Source organism: Dama dama, chromosome 9 (genome assembly GCF_033118175.1).
Source record: "Dama dama isolate Ldn47 chromosome 9, ASM3311817v1, whole genome shotgun sequence".
NCBI classification, from domain to species: domain Eukaryota; kingdom Metazoa; phylum Chordata; class Mammalia; order Artiodactyla; family Cervidae; genus Dama; species Dama dama.
In genome coordinates this window covers 68,125,126-68,144,529 of record NC_083689.1, presented here as the reverse complement: position 1 = coordinate 68,144,529, position 19,404 = coordinate 68,125,126, and the positions used below count along the sequence as shown (strand labels likewise).

The 19,404-nt window shown below is 45.8% G+C and overlaps 2 protein-coding genes across 3 annotated transcripts in view; one reads left to right on the top strand and one right to left on the bottom strand.

The window, feature by feature from the left end:
* Positions 1-15,088, bottom strand: part of CNOT8 (CCR4-NOT transcription complex subunit 8) — a 37,425-nt gene extending 22,337 nt beyond the window's left edge. The window contains exon 1 of one of the 2 annotated variants that reach the window (XM_061151806.1): positions 14,899-15,088. The gene's annotated coding sequence lies outside the window, so the exon portion shown is untranslated. Of the gene's footprint in view, positions 1-11,097; positions 12,238-14,898 lie in introns of those variants that run through there. The other variant, XM_061151804.1, reaches the window with a different exon arrangement.
* FAXDC2 (fatty acid hydroxylase domain containing 2) lies at positions 411-18,386 on the top strand. Its single transcript, XM_061151809.1, has 9 exons — positions 411-2,887; positions 5,305-5,396; positions 5,528-5,631; positions 10,413-10,534; positions 15,410-15,593; positions 15,871-15,898; positions 16,409-16,514; positions 17,123-17,286; positions 18,010-18,386. Exons 1-9 carry the CDS (start codon positions 2,840-2,842, stop codon positions 18,164-18,166), a joined length of 1,005 nt encoding a protein of 334 aa, XP_061007792.1. The 5' UTR covers positions 411-2,839; the 3' UTR covers positions 18,167-18,386.
* Positions 18,387-19,404: the final 1,018 nt, after the last annotated feature.

Below are 19,404 nucleotides of genomic sequence, written 5' to 3'. Positions count from 1 at the left end.
ACTGAACTGAACTGATCTTTTACCTATCAAATGGGAAACTTCATCAGCCATGTAGAATATCCAGGAACCTAGAATCTGAAAGAACCAGGCTGCAGACAAAACTGTCTATTTCTCCAACCTTCATCCCATTCCCCTGCCCTGTCTTCAGATTTTCAAGGCTGTGAACATCCACTATAGCTGCACTCTGTCATTCACCTAGATTCAGAATTCTGCGATATAAAACTGGCATAGTCAGAATCATCTACTTTCAAAAGAACAACACTAAAAAGCATGTAATTTGGATAATCTTATAATACCTATCGAAATCCCTTTAAGGGAAAGTCAATTCAGAATATTTACTTTTGGGGAAATAGTTTCTTTCTCTGAATGTAATCCCATTGTAAATGCCATTTCCTATCCTCCCCCTACATATTTTCTCATGTGGAAAATCAAAGTTATATAATATCATGTTATTAAATAGGGCCAAGAAGCATGTCTTATTCATCTTTGTATCCTCTGTGGCTAGCATTGTATCTGGCACACAATAAATGTTTCTCAAAATAAAGATTAATATCATAGAAAAACCATGCCCTATTTTACTTTTGGTATTAAAAAAGAAAGCATGCACACACAATATCTAATCCATTATTTGCGGTTAATAGAGGCTGATCTTACTCCTTTTTGTCCCTGTACCACCTGAATGCCACCCTGCATTCACCGACTTCAGCACATTCTATACATTGTCTGCACAATCAGTATAATAAGCACTGAGTTCAAGTTCTGTCACTAAATAACTGTAATCTGAAGCTGAGTAATGAAAATTTCTATGCCTCCATTTCTTCAAATGGAAAATGGGGGCAACAGAATAGATGAGATTGGGACTTTCATGGTGGTCCAGTGGTTAAGACTCCATGCTTACGATGGTTACATCCTTTGTCAGGGAATAGAGCCTGCGTGTCACAACTACAGATCCTACATGCAGAAAATAAGAGCCTGCACAGCCAAATTAAAAAAAGAAAAGTTGAACTAAAGACAACTGGTAGTTCTTAAATGGGAGAATTTAAAAGGTAGAGAAAAAGACAGGAAGCACGATAAAAATGTAATGATTATAGTACCTTCAGTTCAGTTCAGTCACTCCGTTGTGTCTGACTCTTTGTGACCCCATGGACTGCAGCACACCAGGCCTCCCTGTCCATCACCAAATCCTGGAGCTTGCTCAAACTCATGTCCATCAAGTCGATGATGCCATCCAACCATCTCATCCTCTGTCATCCCTGTCTCCTCCTGCCTTCAATCCTTCCCTTCAATCTTTCAATCAGGGTCTTTTCTAATGAGCCAGTTCTTTGCATCAGGTGGCCAAAGTATTGGAGCTTCTTCTTCAGCATCAGTCTTTCCAATGAATATTCAGGGTTGATTTCCTTTAGGATTGACTGGTTTGATCTCCTTGCAGTCCAAGGGACTCTTAAGAGTCTTCTACAACACTACAGCTCAAAAGCATCAATTTTTCTGCACTTAGTTTTTTTATGGTCCAACTCTCACATCCATACATGACTACTGGAAAAACCATAGCTTTGACTACACAAACCCTTGTTGGCAAAGTAATGTCTCCACTTTTTAATATGCTGTCCAGGCTTGTCATAGCTTTTCTTCAGTGGAGCAAGCATCTTTTAATTTCAAGGGTGCAGTCACCATCTGCAGGGCCCAGATGGTGCAGATGTTTTTTCAGAGCCCCAAAAAACAGTCTGTCACTGTTTCTATTGTTTCCCCATCTATTTGCCATGAAGTGATGGGACCAGATGCCATGATCTTCGTTTTTTGAATGTTGAGCTTTAAGCCAACTTTTTCACTCTCCTCTTTCACTTTCATCAAGAGGCTCTTTAGTTCTTCTTCACTTTCTTCCATAAGGGTGGTGTCATCTGCATATCTGAGCTTGTTGATATTTCTCCTGGCAATCTTGATTCCAGCCTGTGCTTCTTCCAGCCCAGCGTTCCTCATGATGTACTGTGCATATAAGTTAAATAAGCAGGGTGACAATATACAGCCTTGAAGTCCTCCTTTCCCAATTTGGAACCTGTCTGTTGTTCTATGTCTAGTTCTAACTGTTGCTTCTAGACCTGCATACAGATTTCTCAGGAAACAGGTAAGGTGGTCTGGTATTCCCATCTCTTTAAGAATTTTCCACAGTTGTTGTGATCCACATAGTCAAAGGCTTTAGCATAGTCAATGAAGCAGAAGTAGGTACTTTTCTACAATCTCTTGCTCGTCCTATGATCCAATGGATGTTTGGCGATTTGATCTCTTATTCCTTTGCCTTTTCTAAATCCAGGTTGAATATCTGGAAGTTCTCGGTTCATGTACTGTTGAAGCCTAGCTTGGAGTATTTTGAGCATTACTTTGCTAGCATGTGAGATGAGCGCAATTGTGAGGTAGTTTGAGCATTCCTTGGCATTGCCTTTCTTTGGGATTGGAATGAGAACTGATCTTTTCCAGTCCTGTGGCCACTGCTGATTTTCCAACCTTGCTGGCATATTGAGTGCAGCACTTTAATAGCAGCATCTTTTAGGATTCAAAATAGTTCACTAGCTTTGTTCGTAGTGATGCTTCCTAAGGCCCAACTGACTTTGCACTTCAGGATCTCCATGTAAATTTTAGAATCAGTTTGTCTCATTCCAGGGGAGTTTTTGGTGGTTTGTGTTGTTTTTTTTTTTTTTTAGTTTTTGTAACTCTTGTGTGATTCTAATGAGTAGCCAGCATAAAAAAAAAATCACTGCTGGCCATTCACTTTGACATTCTCTATTACCTACTTAGCTGGTTGCATGTGAAAGTGACACCTAGGCTCACCTGCACTTTCTTATTCCAGATGAAAGGAGAAGCTGGACATATGCTACACAATGAGAATCCAAACCAGGTAAATATGAGTACCCTGCCCACCAAACTCAACTTCCCTGAATGTTCAGATGGTAAAGATTCTGCCTGCAATGCAAGAGACCCAGGTGCAATCCCTGGGTCAGGTAGATCCCTTGGAGATGGGAATGGCTACCTACTCCAGTATTCTTGCCTGGAGAAATCCATGGACAGGAGCCCAGGAGGCAAAGACTCAGACACAACGAAGCGGCTTCACTTCACTTTAACCCATCAGAGTGGTGAGCAGGCAGCCAGTGCTCCCTCCCATGTCTGTGCTTGCAGCGTAACTGACAGCCTCACAGGGTGCTGGGGTAGCTGACCTGTTAGTGAAGTGCTCCCCTCAGTAGCTGAGCAGAATCACTTGACTCCAAGCTGCCTCATTATCACTCAAGCCCCATTGCCTGCATGTAGGGCACTGAAGAGCCCCACAACTGTCCCAGCAAGATCTCCTGGCCCTTAGAATGCCCCAGGCTCAGGCCTTTGGAACCACCACTACATCTGCTCTGGGGACAAGAGAGGTCCACTCTAGTCTGGGGCTGTGAATTGGGGTGGGGAACAAGCTGCAGCAGATCCCAATAACGTCTGATCTGTATGCACCTGCCCTTCACAGAGACCTTTGTCCTGTACGTGTTCCTGGCACTTTTGGCTGCAGGAGACAGAAAACACCATGATCCATGAAAACACATCTAGTCTTATACAAGAAAACGAGGTTTTAAATTTGACTACACTTGCTTTGATAAAACTCAAAGGGAAGATTCCTAGGCCATCTGGAAAAGCTCATGAAAAGGGTCCTTTGAATCCTAAAAATGGAGTAATTGCAAAAGCCCAAGATGAACTGACTGGCAAGTTTGGGGGTGACCTTTAAACAACCTATGTAAAAGAACAAGTTTTGGGGTGGGGGAAGAAAAAAACAAAAGAACAAATTTCTGTGGTCCTGGTGATCCAACCCACAATGGCAGAGACAGAGAAAGAGAGAGAGAGAGTGAGAAAGAAAGGAGAAGAGGAGGTCATTTTTCGTAACTCAGGACCCTGAAGAGTAGTAGGTGTTCGAAAACATTTCACTGGCCCTAGAAAATAACTTACAAACTTCCTCTGACTGAAAGTGGAAAGTGGTAATCAGAGAAAAAGAGTCAGTGCAGATTCAGGTTGCTCTGAATGAGTCCATCAAAACAGTCCACTAGGGGACTTCCCTGGTGGTCCAGTTGGTCAAGACTCCACACTTCCAATACAGGGGCCCAGGTTCCTTCCCTGGTCTGAGAACTAGATCCCACATGTTTCAACTAAGAGGTCACATGCCACAACTGAAAGATTCTGCATTCCACAATGCAGCAAGTATTTAAAAAAACAAAAAAAACCCCACTCCTCCAAATCTCCAAAGTCTGGGTTAAGACATGGCATCCTATTAGATCAGCTTCCTGTACAAGGGTGTGTGTGGTCGGGTTCACTAACTGCACACCTATAGGGACCACCACTTCTCGTTCTCTCCCTTGAAGGAATATGAGCAGACTCCATCCAGGCTTATAAACATAAACTGTAATGGACATTTGTCATCCCTGTGCAAGGTAATATGGAAATTGGTGACACATCAGGGATTTCCTTCTATAAGACTGGACCTTCTTGTTTTACCATCAGGGTTGCTACCTTTGATGTTTTAGGCTTCTGGAGAACATGTCAGGACCACCCAGTGATGGCCAGCGCCTATTCTTTGTTCAGGGAGCCTCTCATCAGCCTCAGACATAAGCTGGCAGCCCAGGCTTATGTCTATGGGAGGCAGAGGACTTATTACAAGTCAGAAAATGTGTTTGTTTACTCTTTTCTTCAAGGACAAAAGAGTGATAGGCACTGGAAAGCAGGCCTGGCTGGGGAACACAGTGAAGTCCCCATGGCCTCATCAAAGATCCTGCAAATCCCTCTGTGATGGCTGTCCCAGCCTTGCTGCTCACTGGATTTCAATGGGGAGCTTTAAAAACAGGGCAGCCCATGCTCCACCCCAGAGACTCTTATGTAACTGAGCTGGGAAGAAGCCTGCATATTGGGATTTTTTAAAAGCTCCCAAGTGATTGCCATGTATAGAAATTCTGCATCTCTGTTCAACAAGAGGACTGGTCATGAAATCCCATGGCTCTTGGAAGGCTCATCTGTCATTATCTAGGTGACAAAACTGGCTGCTAGATTCTCTGGGGCAGGTGTGCGTTCTTCCTTCCCTCCACCCTTAAGCTCTAACTTTCATGCTCACCTCCGCACAAGCCTGAGAGCTCTTGACAAGGAACAGCCTCCTGTGGAAGCTGGGGAAGGTCAGCAGATGTGCCATGCTGGCATGACAGAACCTGATGGCCCATCACTCCTGCCAGGCTTCAGCAGTGAGCCGCCTGGGAAGGCAGGAGTCTGGTTGGGGCCTGACATTTTCTTGTCCTCCCCTAGGAGGGACACACCTGGGGCTCCATGAGGAGGACGGCTTTCATCCTGGGCTCCGGCCTTCTCTTGCTGATGGCCCACTGGAACTGCGTCACAGGGTGAGTCTGCTCAGACGGCTCTAATTCAGGATCTGGGGGCCTTGCGGTGGAGGTCCACTGGCAGAGCTTGGGTTTAGGAGCCGTCCACCCACCAGTCTTCACTCAGAAACATGAATGAGTTTTCTTTCAAGGCATCTTCAGAGATTTTGGGGTGTTTCCGGCTACTTTTGGCAAGCCCAGTGGGAGAGGCTGCTGTCTACATTTGAAGGGAAAGAGTGGCTGCTCTACATTCTCGGTAAGATTCCCAGACACCAGTCCTTAGGGTTTGGGTATGGGTTATAGCTTAATTCTGTTTGTTTTGTTCTCTACTCTGAGATTCTCAGCTTATTACTCTAAGGAATGAGAACCGAAAGACAGTGGTAACCCCAAAGAATACTAAATCTGTGGGCAATCTTGAATGGATGTTTAAGGAACTTGAGAAAAAAGAACTTGAGACATCCCCCTAGCTATGTCAAACAGAGAAGAAAAAGAAAGAAAAGGAATAAAAAAGAACTAAAAGGAATCCAGATTGGAAAAGAAGTAAAACTCTCATTGTTTGCAGATGACATGATACTATACACAGAAAACCCTAAAGATACTATCAGAAAATTACTTAGAGCTAATCAGTGAATTTAGCCAAGTTGAAGGATATAAAAATCAATACACAGAAATCTCTTGCATGACTATAACAATGAAAAATCAGAAAGAGAAATTAAGGAATCAATCCCATTCACACTGCAACAAAAAGAATAAAAAAATACCTAGGAATCAACCTACCTAAGTCGTTCAGTCGTGTCCGACTCTTTGTGATCCCATGGACTGTAGCCTGCCAGGCTCCTCTGTCCGTGGAATTCTCCAGGCATTCCTGGAGTGGGTTGCCATTTCCTTCTCCAGGGGATCTTCCTACCCCAGGGATTGAATCCACATCTCCTGCTTTGCAGGCAGATTCTTTACCTTCTGAGCCACCAGGGAAGCCCCACACAAGAAGACAAAAGAGCTGTATTCAGAAAACTATAAGATACTGATGAAAGAAATCAAAGACAATATAAACATATGGAGAGATACTTCATGTTCCTGGGTAGGAAGAATCAATATTGTGAAAATGACTATACTACCAAATGTAATTTACAGATTCTATGTGATCCCTATCAAATTACCAATGTCATTTTTCACAGAACTAGAATAAAAAAATTTCACAATTCATATGGAAACATAAAAGACCCTGAATAGCCAAAGCAATTTTGAAAAAGAAGAATGGAGCTGGTGGACTCAACCTTCCTGACTTCAGATTATACTATGAAACTACAATCATCAAGATAGTATGGTACTGGCACAAAAAGAGAAATATAGACCAATGGAACAGGCTATAAATAAATATACCCATGAAATAAATATACCCAGAAATAAACCCATGCACCTACAGGTACCTTATTTTTGACAAAGGAGGCAAGAATTTACAATGGGGCAAAGATAATCTCTTCAATAAATGCTGCTGGAAAAACTGGACAGCTATGTGTAAAAGAATGACACCATACACAAAGATAAACTAAAAATGGATTAAAGACCTAAATGTAAGTCCAGAAACTATAAAACTCTTAGAGGAAAACATAGGCAGAACACTCTATGACATAAATCACAGCGAAATCCTCTATGACCCACCTCCTGGAGTAATGGAAATAAAAACAAAAATAAACAAGTGGGACCTAATTAAATTTAAAAGCTTTTGCATAGCAAAGGAAACTATAAACAAGGTGAAAAGACAACCCTCAGAATGGGAGAAAATAACAGCAAATGAAACAACTGACAAAAGATTAATTTCCAAAATATACAGGCAGCTCATACAAGTCAATACCAGAAAGACAAACAACCCAATCAAAAAGTGGGGAAAAGACCTAAACAGACATTTCTCCAAAAAAGAAACATGCAGATGACTAATAAACACAGGAAAAGATGCTGAACATTGCTTATTATTAGGGAAATGCAAATCAAAACTACAATGAGATATCACCTCACACTGGTCAGAATGACCATCATCATCAAAAAAAAAGATGATCAAAATTCAGTAAAGAGGGAAGATGAATGAAAATATAAAAAAATAAAAAATTATGGACCTTAAAAAAAAATCTACAAACAATAAATGCTGGGGAAGGTGTGGAGAAAAGGGAACCCTCTTGTACTATTGATAGAAATGTAAATTGATACAGCCCCTATGGAAAACAGTATGAAGATTCCTTAAAACATTAGGAATAAAACCACCCATATGACCCAGCAATCCCACTACTAGGCATATACCCTGAGGAGACCAAAACTTAAAAGACACATGTACCCCAATGTTCATTGCAGCACTGTTTACAATGCCTATGACATGGAAGCAATCTAGATATCCATTGACAGATGAATGGATAAGGAAGGTGTGATAAATAAATACAATGGAATATTACTCAGTCATAAAAAGGAAGACATTTGAGTCAGTTCTAGTGAAGTGGATGATCCTAGAGCCTATTATACAGAGTGAAGTAAGTCAGAAAGAGAAAAATAAATATTGTATACTAAGGCATATACATGGAATCCAGAAAGATGGTACTGATGAAATAATTTATTTGCAGGGTAGTAGAGGACACAAAGACACAGCGAACAGACTTGGCACATGGAAGTGGCCAGGAAGGAGAGGGTAGGACGTATGGAGTGAGTAACATGTAAACATACGTTACCGTTTGTAAAATAGATACCAATGGGAATTTGCTGTATTACTCAGGGAACCCAAACCAGAGCTCTGCAACTACCAAGAGGTGTGGGACAGGGAGGGAGGTGGGAGGGAGGTTCAAGAAGGAGGGAACATAGGTAAACCTTTGACTGATTCATGTTGATGTTTGGCAGAAAACAACACAACACTGTAAAGCAATTATCCTTCAAATAAAAATAAATAAAAAAAAAAGAACTTGAGACATCTCCCACATGCACCAAAATAGAAAAATAAAAAAGTTTATGTATAAACGAAAGCATGTGAGAGCAGTACTCCAGCTTCTAGATGTCAGGTTCACAGCTACAGGGGCTGCTGTGTCTCATGTGAGGCTATGTCCTTGGACCTGATGCAACCTAGCTCTTGGGGCCTGACAATATGTGTTCAATCAGCAAATATCTACTGATAGTGCCACTGGCTCTAAAGAGTCCTAAGGAAACAGAGTAGAAGAAAAAGCTATTTTAAGATAGATATCTATAACAACATTATCTACAATAGTGACTGTCCTCAATTATATATGCATTCAATCAAATAGTACTTATTAAGTGACTTTGTGCCAAACTCATAAGTAGGGTATAGAAAAATTTAAGATAAAGTATTAACATACTCTCGCTACCCCATTCAAATTATGTCACAGTCTGTCTGAAAGAAAATAACTAAAAAACAAACCTCAGCCAAAACTATGTCACAGCCAAGAAGGGGAAATAAAAATGTGTCAGTTTCACGAAGCAAATGTAGAGATACATAAAATATTTCATGTTTCTGATGACTGTTTTCTTCAGAAAGAAAACTCTGAAAATGGGCTGAATACTAAACATGACAGGTTAATGGAATCTTAACGACTCACTGAAAAAAAACAATGCAATTGTAAATGTACATGGGGAGAGTGGTGGGAAAACATTTTATGTTTCTGTTACAATGATGGGGAAACTACCTATCATCTGTGATAGGTAGTGATAAGCAAATACAAGACAGAAAAAATATTTGCAATTTGACAAGTTAGAGCTGAAAAAAATACTCAAGATACTTCTTGCGATTTTCACTCTGTATTCCTCAAGGAGCCCTTGGATGAACAGGTAGGCAGGCACCTCGATGGATGGCCCATTAGGCCTAAGGGCCAAACGGCCCTGAGGACCTTTATGCCAGTCACATTTCCCCACTGTGTTAGCCAAATACTTCCCAGGCATCAACTGGTACAGGCAGGGTGCTTGATGGAGCAAGAAGGCTACGCAAGGAGGATGGAAGGAAGAGACAGGGAACGGAGTAAAACACCCTTGCTCCTTGGGATATTGAAAGTACAGGAGGCAGCAAGTCAAGGAAAAATACACCTAACAGCACAAGAGTTAGGTAACACTGTGATGTCACCTGGGTAACTGCCACTTGGGGTGGACAAAGTGCTTATTTGTTCACCAGAGGAGATCAGAGATATTTGGGGTGACTTCATGGAAAAGTGGGATGAGGAGCCAAGAGCTCTATCTAAATTTGTGTTGATCAGCATTTTCTAAAACATCCTGCAGAACAACAGCATTTCTGTAGGAGGTTAATGAGGTTGGGGGGAGACCATACAAGGTATCATCCAAATGGGTCATGTGTGAGAGTAAAGGAGGGGTTATTAAGAACGATGCTGGAATGATAGATGTAAATTGAAACTGTCCTGGCAGACAGGGATGTACGGCCATCCTATTCTGAGCTATCTGGGAAAACAGTACTGGATACAGAAAAGCCTGGGAAAGGCTGAGTTTAACAAAGTCAAACAGGAAATCTCAGAGCTGTTACCACACTGGTCTGGCCCCTGACTCTCTAAGAGGGCAGGGTGTGAAGACTGTTTAACCAAGGAGCCCCTCAGAGGTGGGTTTTCCACTTTGGGAAACGCCCCTGGACACCTGAGCCCCCTCTGCTCAGGGCATCATAGGCCGTGAGGACTGGGTGACCCTGGTGCCCGCCATGAGCCAAACTGGTCGCCCCCTGCTCCTCCCTTCCTCGGCTATTCTTCGGGCTCAGTGGGCAGACACCCAAAAGTCAACCGAAAGTCACTTCTATGTGGAATGCATTACACATCTTACAGTGTTTTGTTGTTCTGTCTCAAATCACCTAGAAGTCTATTGCCCCTGTGCTACAGCTAAGAAGAGAAATAGAGACACTCCTCAAGTGACCCATGCTAGTTCCCAGAGCAGGCTTGTCACCTGAAGACTAAAAGCAGGGTCCCGGCCCTGGGCCTGCCCACAGTGCAAACTTAGTCACCACCCTGCCAGCTCCTGAAGTCACCCTGATGTTTTCCTGCTGCTTCCTAACTTTAGGGGTCACCCAAGTGCCTCTTCTGGTCTACTGGACCTTCAGTGGACTTCTCCTGGTGGCAGACGTGACTGGAAAGCCTAACTTCATCTCCCGCTACCGAATTCAGGTCAGCAACAATGACCGTGTAAGTGTTGCTGCAGCTTCTCCAGGTTGGAGCACAGACAGCAGGGGCTAAAGCTACCTCCTAACTCTGCTAGCCAGCCCAGGACAGAGCATGGCCAGAGGGAGCCCAGAGCTTCTGTAAAAGGCTCCCCCAGATTAGAAGCTTAGAGAGAGTACGTAATATGTCTTAAATCTCAGAGCCAGCCAGTCAAGACTCATGTCTGGTCTCCTGACCCCTAGACTTGGCTCTCCACCTGCCTGTTCTGGCCCTTGACACCTGGGTCAGCATTTTAGGAGCAGAAATGACTGTCTCAGCCGAGCACTGACCAAGCCCCAGAGAAGTCAGACAGGTCTCCCCTTACCCACGGGAGCAGGGGCAGCAATGGCAGATGCTGAAAACACAGATGTGAGTGGGCCTTGTTTGGGAAGGACGCAGCTGCTGAAACAATGGACAACCCCCCCATCGTGAATTCTGACTGTGTGCATGGTGGTGGTTTTTTAAGCAGGGACTCCTTCCCAATTATTTCATTCAACCAATTGAACAGAGCTGCCAGATTTTATAACACCAGTCCATCCTCTGCTTACCTTCCCTCTCTTCTGGACAGGATAGCTAGTTCATGCTTCTCCTCCCTCTTCAAATCCTCAACACGTCCTCCTAGATTATGGCCTTGCATTCACGTAGAAGAGACCCTTCACAGCCTCGCACCATGGCAGCCTGCGGGAGCAACTGGACACATGCTCTCCCTGCCCACCTGGGGGAGCACGTGGTCTCTCCTTGTGCCTCCTCCAGCTGTTCCTCTGCCACCGGGACACTGCAGCCACCGCCTCCTGTTTACGCCAGCAACTACTTCTTCTCTTTCTTGCATTCTTTTAGTTTTTCCTCTTCTTCTCTCTTCAGTCCAGTTCAGTTCAGTCGCTCAGTCGTGTCCGACTCTTTGTGACCCCATGAGCTGCAGCACACCATGCCTCCCTGTCCATCACCAACTCCCGGAGTCCGCCAAAACTCATATCCATTGAGTTGGTGATGCCATCCAACCATCTCATCCTCTGTTGTCCCCTTCTTCTCCTGCCCTCAATCTTTCCCAGCTTCAGGGTCTTTTCAAGTGAGTTAGCTCTTCGCATCAGGTGGCCAAAGTATTGGAGTTTCAGCTTCAACATCAGACCTTCCAATGAACACCCAGGACTAATCTCCTTTAGGATGGACTGGCTGGATCTCCTTGCAGTCCAAGGGACTCTCAAGAGTCTTGTCCAACACCACAGTTCAAAAGCATCAATTCTTCGGCTCTCAGCTTTCTTTATAGTCCAACTCTCAGATCCATACATGACCACTGGAAAAACCATAGCCTGGACTAGACGGACCTTTGTTGCTATCTGTGCTTTTTAATATGCTGTCTAGGTTGGTCATAACTTTCCTTCCAAGGAGTAAGCGTCTTTTAATTTCATGGCTGCAATCACCATCTGCAGTGATGTTGGAGCCCAAAAAAATAAAGTCTCTCACTGTTTCCACTGTTTCCCCATCTGTTTGCCATAAAGTGATGGGACCAGATGCCATGGTCTTAGTTTTCTGAATGTTGAGCTTTAAGCCAAACTTTTCACTCTCCTCTTTCACTTTCATCAAGAGGCTCTTTAGTTCTCCTTCACTTTCTGCCATAAGGGTGGTGTCATCTGCATATCTGAGGTTATTGATATTTCTCCTGGCAATCTTGATTCCAGCTTATGCTTCCTCCAGCCCAGCATTTCTCATGATGTACTCTGCATAGAAGTTAAATAAGCAGGGTGACAATATACAGCCTTGATGTACTCCTTTTCCTATTTGGAACCAGTCTGTTGTTCCATGTCCAGTTCTAACTGTTGCTTCCTGACCTGCATATAGGTTTCTCAAGAGGCAGGTCAGGTGGTCTGGTATTCCCATCTCTTTCAGAATTTTCCACAGTTTATTGTGATACACACAGTCAAAGGCTTTCGCATAGTCCATAAAGCAGAAATAGATGTTTTTCTGGAACTCTCTTGCTTTTTCGATGATCCAGCAGATGTTGGCAATTTGATCTCTGGTTCCTCTGCCTTTTCTAAAACCAGCTTGAACATCTGGAAGTTCTCGGTTCACGTATTGCTGAAGCCTGGCTTGGAGAAGTTTGAGCATTACTTTACTAGCGTGTGCTCTCTTACTCTTGGCTTTATCACAAACCTGTTGTAATTTTATCCCAGCTTAAAAACCAAACCAAACTCAAAACTGTTACCTCCCTCTCCCATGTGCACTCCCACTCATATTTTTGGTCCCCTTTGCAGAGTTGTCTCTACAGTTTCCAGTTCCTGTCTACTCATATTCCCCATCATTTCACACTATGAAGAATGGAAAACACATATACAGAAGGTGAAAAGGTAGTACCCTGACCACTCATTTACCCACCACCTAGATTCACCAATCTTAAACATTTCAAAATGTGTGCTTTTGCTATATATAAAAATATAAATACCTATATAAATATCTATGCATCTATAATTTTTTGTTTTGTTTGAAACTAAGACATCATAAAACTCTAAATCCTTTAGCCTGTACCTCGTACAAATAAAGACAAAACTATCCTCTCACCTGTTCTAGCTAGAAACTTCCTCCCATCAGGCCTTAACCTCCACGGCTCCTCACAAAGTACAGGTCGCTGGTGTCCCTGTCACAGGCTTGTCTCACTAGACCTAACAGGACTGTTTTCACATGTTCATTGCCACCCTGCTGCAGCTTCTTATACTGGCCCCCAAGGCCCTGCTCTTTCCTCCAGCCTCATAGCTCACCCCTTCACAGTCTGCCTTCTGGTTCCACCTCAGCCTAATCTCCCCAACCTCTTAACGTTGACACCCAGGGCTCAGCCTTGGTCTGCTTCTCTGCCCTCATCTCTTCAGTGTCGTGATTTTAAATAGCACCTAAACTCTGACAGCTCACACACATGTAGCTCTCAAATCCAGGCTGTCTCCTGATCCAGGATCAAATATCCACCTGCCTCATAGACATCTCCAATCCAACATGATCTACAGACCATTTCTGAACTTATACTCCCTCCAAAGTCTTTGCTCCCCACAGCCTCCCCCATCTCAGTGGGCAGCTTCTCAGACCCAAAGCCTTGGAGTCACCCTTGAGAATGCGCTTTCCCTTACACTCCACATCCAGTCCATCAGGAAACCTCCAGAATCCAGCCATTTCTCACCACCTCCGTTACCACCTCCCTGGTCTGAGCCACCGGCCTCTCATGTGTGTATTTTTGCAATTCTAATTAGCCTCCCCATTTCTGTTCTTGGTGTTCTACTGTCTATTCCCAACGCAGCAGCCAGAGTAACCCTGTACCTGCTCTCACTTCTCTGCTCACAACCTTGGGATGACATCATCTTCTCTTGGAGTAAAAGTCCAAGTCCTCAGTGCGGCTTCAGGGGCCCTTACGCACTGGCTCCTCCCCACCTCTTGACCTCACCTTCCACACTCCTCACCCCACTGCTCACACCTCTCCAGCCAACGACGCCAGGAGTGTGCACCTTGGAGCCTTCTACTAGCTCTCCCCTTTACCCGAACACACTCCCCCTCCATAAATGTTTCCTCTTCATCATTTGTTCAAATCTCACCATCAAGGAAGCTTACCCTGATCATTCTGTTTAAAATGGTAAGCATATAAGTTCAGTGTGGGCAGGAATTTGTTTTGTTTGCTGTTTTCTTCCCAGCACACAAAACACTGCCAGGAACATAGAAAGTACTCAATAAATATCATTTGAATGAATGAATGATCATACATCACACTCCCCTTTCGGTCAAGGTTGCCAGCAGAGGTGTTTTACTTCTTCTATAGGTAGTCTGAAATGAGGCCGGCCAGACTTGGCTTTGCCATGGGATGAAACTGAAGGTTTCGAGACTGAATTCTGGTCCCTCAATACACACAGTGCTTGGAGAAGCCAGAAAGAGAGCCAGGCCTGAAGTATAAGGACCACTCTGAATCTGGCCTTGCCTTGGGGCCATTCACCTCCGGCTTGCAGAAATTTCTGAGGAAGAAATCCTTTCTGACACCCTCAAACCAGTTCATTAGGACCAGCAAGTGACATGTGGTCATGGGGCTATTCCCTGGAACAAGTTGGTCAAGAGGCCAGACAGCAGCTCCCTGGCTCACGTCCTTCTTCACTGGGGCCTGATGCAGTGAGACTAGATTGCATGAAGGGAAAGGGGGTGACTGGTCCCCAAGGAAAGGTTGGCTGCAGCATTGAGGCCCAGTGGGGTGTAAGCATGTGGGGCCAGCTCTCCACAGTGACCTGGGAGAACGCTCAGGCAGGGCCCATCCTGAGTTGAGGTCTTTGAGGGTGACATCCTGTCACTGAGGGTGACTACCACCCTGAACACCAGGAAGACCCACTTACATAAGTTGGTCAAGAGGCCAGATTGCAGCTCTCTGACTCAAATCCTTCTTCACTTGGGCCTGGTGAAGCGAGGCGAGACCACATGAGGAGGCACATCACCTTGATCTCTGCACCTGACCCTGGCCAAGCCTCCCTGGATAACCAGGGGCCAAAAGGCTGCAGGAGGATTCAGGCCTTCTCCACACTCCCCAAGGTGCCTGTGTGAATACATGGGGTTAGGCCTGGGCAGAGAAACGGGGAGGACAGTGGTGGGAAGGGGGAAGCAGCAGGCAAGTTCAGACAGACACTCAGGCTGGGGGAGGGAACTTTCCAAAAGCAGGGCATTACCAGGTGGCTTCCCCCTGAGCTGGTCCGCACTCGAGGGCTGCCAGCTCCAGCCAGACATTACTCTTAGCACCCAGCCCAGAGCAAGAGCCTCCTGAGAACAGTCCACAGGGGAGCCTGGTTTCCAGAAGACAAAGACCTACTTAAACTCTTGTCCACTGCCTCAGTTCCTTCTTTCCCTCCACAGGTGGACCCCATGAAACTACGCCAGTCTATCCTCATGATTCTCTTCAATCAATTCGTGATCTCTCTTCCCATGCTGGTCTCACTCTACCCCATCCTCAAGTTGTGGGGAGACCCCTGCCATCGAGAGCGCCCCACCTTCCACTGGTTCCTCCTGGAGCTGGTCGTCTTCACGCTGATTAAGCTAAGTCACTTCAGTCGTGTCTGGCTCTGTGTGACCCCATAGACGGCAGCCCACCAGGCTCCCCCGTCCCTGGGATTCTCCAGGCAAGAACACTGGAGTGGGTTGCCATTTCCTTCTCCAATGCAGGAAAGTGATAAGTGAGAGTGAAGTCGCTCAGTCATGTCTGACTCTTCGCGACCCCATGGACGGCAGCCTACTAGGCTCCTCCATCCGTGGGATTTTCCAGGCAAGAGTAATGGAGTGGGGTGCCATTGCCTTCTCCATCACACTGATTGAGGAAGTGCTATTCTACTACTCACACCGGGAAGCGCACTCCTCCTGAGCACAGCCAGCTCCTCACTCTCCAGGTACACCCGTCATCCAGGAAACAGGGCCTCCTTGGAGTTGTAGGGATGGGACACCACCGCTTGGCCTGGAAAGCTTCTTGTTATCTAGGTTACAGGAGGACCACTCTGTACTCCATAGCTGACAACCCAAGACAACCCACTTGGGAGTGTTTAAGACGACACTCCCAAAGAAGTGTCTGGAACTCCATTTATGCCTGTGGCAGGGCAGTTTCCCATTCATTCCCCTATGGAATCCTTTCTGGTCATCATCCACTTTGCAGCTCATATAACTGAGGCAGAGACAGGCTACGTCACCCTCCCCAAATTATGCACCACAAAAACTCAAAGGCAGGTCTGTCTGGGTGCCAATCCAGTGTGTTTTCAACTTTGTTCCTTGTATGTAAACCCAGTTTTTACCTTTGCTTTCTCAAGTTCTGATCAGGGACGGGGAGTGGGAGGCTGGCAAATTATGAACTGGTAACTATCTTTCTAGACTCCTTCACCACCCAAAACTCTACAAGAAAATCCATAAGAAACACCACGAGTGGACAGTACCCATCGCTGCAACCTGTCTGTCTGTCCACCCTATTGAGCATGTGGTGAGTAGAGCTCGGCTTCCCCAGAGGAGAGGGCAGAGGGCCCCAATCCCCTTCCTTAAGCTAAGGTCTCCTGCACAAAATGGGACCACAGTGGGAGTTTCTTTCTTCTGCCCCTTCCACAGCTACGATTTATGCTGGCATATCCAAGGAAAAACCAGATGCCTGAGGTGAATTATCTCATTTAGTTCTCCCAACAAGCATTTAAAAACAACCATTCTGATAATGAGGAAGTTGAGGTTCAGTTAATACTCTGTCCTAGGTTTCAAGCTCAAAGTGAAAGTTGCTTGAAATTCGCTCAGCTGTGTCCAGCTCTTTGTGATCCCATGGACTGTAGCCTGTCAGGGTCCTTTGTCCATCGAATTCCCTTCTCCAGGAGATCTTCCCAACCCAGGGATCAACTCTAGGTCTCCTGCCTTGCAGGTGGATTTTTTATGGTCTGAGCCACCAGGAAAGCTGAAGGACTCCTGGAAATTAAGGTCCAGAAATTCATTCATCTTCCCCAAATCTGAGTCAGGAAGTCTTCCTGGTACCACTCTGGGGGAAGGAGACATCCACCTTGGTTCCCTTCCTCCCCTCAGGCCCCTCTTCAGATAGCTCTCTTCTTGCAGATCAACATGCTGCTGGCAATACTGGGTCCAACAGTAATGGGCTCCCCCTTGTCCTCCTTCACCACGTGCATTTCCTTGGCCCTCACCTTCACCATGATCTCCCACTGTGGCTACCACCTACCCTTCTTGCCTTCACCTGAATTCCATGACTACCAGCATCAAAAGTAAGGCACCCCTCCCCACTTTGGGTCTCTGGGCAGTTAACACTCACCTTTATCCTGGAGCTCCTGACAGCAGACACTGGTGTCTCAGTGTAGATGTGGGTATAGTGGAGGGAGAGGCATCTGGGGTCAGCATAATAACCACCTTCCTGGGACCCAGATCACCTTGCCATCTTGGTTCTGACACTGAATCTTCCTTGCCACTGTTTAAGCTCCATTTACACCTGAACCCTTTGAGTATATAGCGTAAGCTATGGGCACTACCAGAAAAAATGCATGTATGCATATAATTCCTGCAGGCAATTCAAGGGGAGCTGTGCGCTTTCTGAAAGCCTCCAGTCTCAGCAGTGTGGTCTAGGACCCTCCTGCATCAGAAATCATCTGAGATGCTTTTTTCAAATGCAGGCTCTGGGGTTCCACTTCAGACACCCAGAATCAAAGCCTCTGGGGGAACAGGGCCTGGCAACTGCATTTACTAAGTGTTCCAGGGGAATCTGATGGATTCCAGAACCTACCTCAACATGCAGGCTCTGCTGCAGGTTTTGACTTGTGTGTGTCAAATCAGAGAGAGAGCTCTTCAAAGGAAAAGCATTGATTTTCACTCTGGAGGGGCCCAGCAATCTGTGCACACCCACTCGGGTGACTCAGAAGCAGGGGTGGGCATGATGGGGACAGGTGAGATGGACGTGAGCACACCAGCCTTCAGCACCCTCCTCTCCCCGCCAGGGTCGACCAGTGCTATGGGGCCCTGGGGATGCTGGACTATTGCCAAGGGACTGACACCGTGTTTAAGCAGGCCAAGGCCTACAAGAGACATATGATCCTGCTGGGCTTCACCCCACTCTCTGAGAGCATCCCCGATCCTCTGAAGATGATGGACTAAGAGACAGCCACAGTTCCACATCGGTCATCCCTCAGCAGACAGTCCTCTGCTATGCCTGAGGACTCCTACTCACATCTAACAGCTTGCTCCTTCAGCCACACACTGATGACAACCCTACGAGAGCAGGGGAAGATCAGCTTCCTGGAAAAGCAGAGCCACAGAGACTAAGGCTCCCCCAACTGCTGTTATCCATAGTGGGTCCAAGCAAAGAAAGGAAAAAATACATTTTCCTGGAATGTAGGCCAGCCAGAGGGAAGAAGCTACTGGAAGAGGGTTCCTGGGGAGTCCACTGGTCCTCTCCAATGGAAGCGGACAGGCATCCCAGATGACCCCTTGGTGGCCCTGGCAGGACACAGAATGACAAATGTGGCAGGGAGCTGTGCCTGCAGCTATCGCTGCTCCTGGTGCCAGGGGGTGAGGGAACCAGATGCTGCTTTGTCCCTTCCTGTCCCCTAACGCTCCTCTTATACCCTATTCAGGACAGGGTTAGGACACCCTGGCAACAGTTCTGGGATCAAGTTCCCATTACACACACACACAAATGCCTCATTCAACTCAGCCCACTGCAATTGGACATCTCCCTCCTCTGAAAAGGAAAATAAGTCACAGTAGCTTCTCCCGGGATCATAATTGAAATATAAAGAGGCGCAGAGGTTACCCCAACACCTTCAGCCACTCACAGACTCAAAGGCCAAAGCCTGTGGCCTTGCTCAGCTGGGGCCCTTGCAACCACAGAGGGAAGGGTCAGAGTGCTGACCTTGGAGGACACCCAACTGAGGTACCCTAGTATCCTCTGTATAAAGGACCAAAAGGGCTAGCACCCTCTTCCTCCAGTAAGAAAGTATCAAGTACACACCTGAACAGTGGAGAAAATCCTCATTTCCACCCAAATGATGAACCAGTTGTTTCAGCACCCTTTTCACAGGCTAATTTTAGCAGCGATGCCTTTTCTGATGAGACCTGTCTACAATGAAACCACAGAGCTACCCAGGTGGAAGCCACCCCCACCCTGGGTTCCCAGGGCAGTCCCCAACATTGCCAAGAAGCTTGTGGCTCCCAAGATCAAGGTGAAGATCACTCTGACTTGAAAGGCCACCATTATCAGTTCCCAAAGTCCAGTATTTTCCTGAACTTTCAGTTCTCCTCTCTCCAGAAAACCACCCGCTGTAGTTTTATGAAATACTTCCATGTCTGAGGCCTCGTCTCCAGGCAGGACTATCAAAGAGGACCTCTTCCGA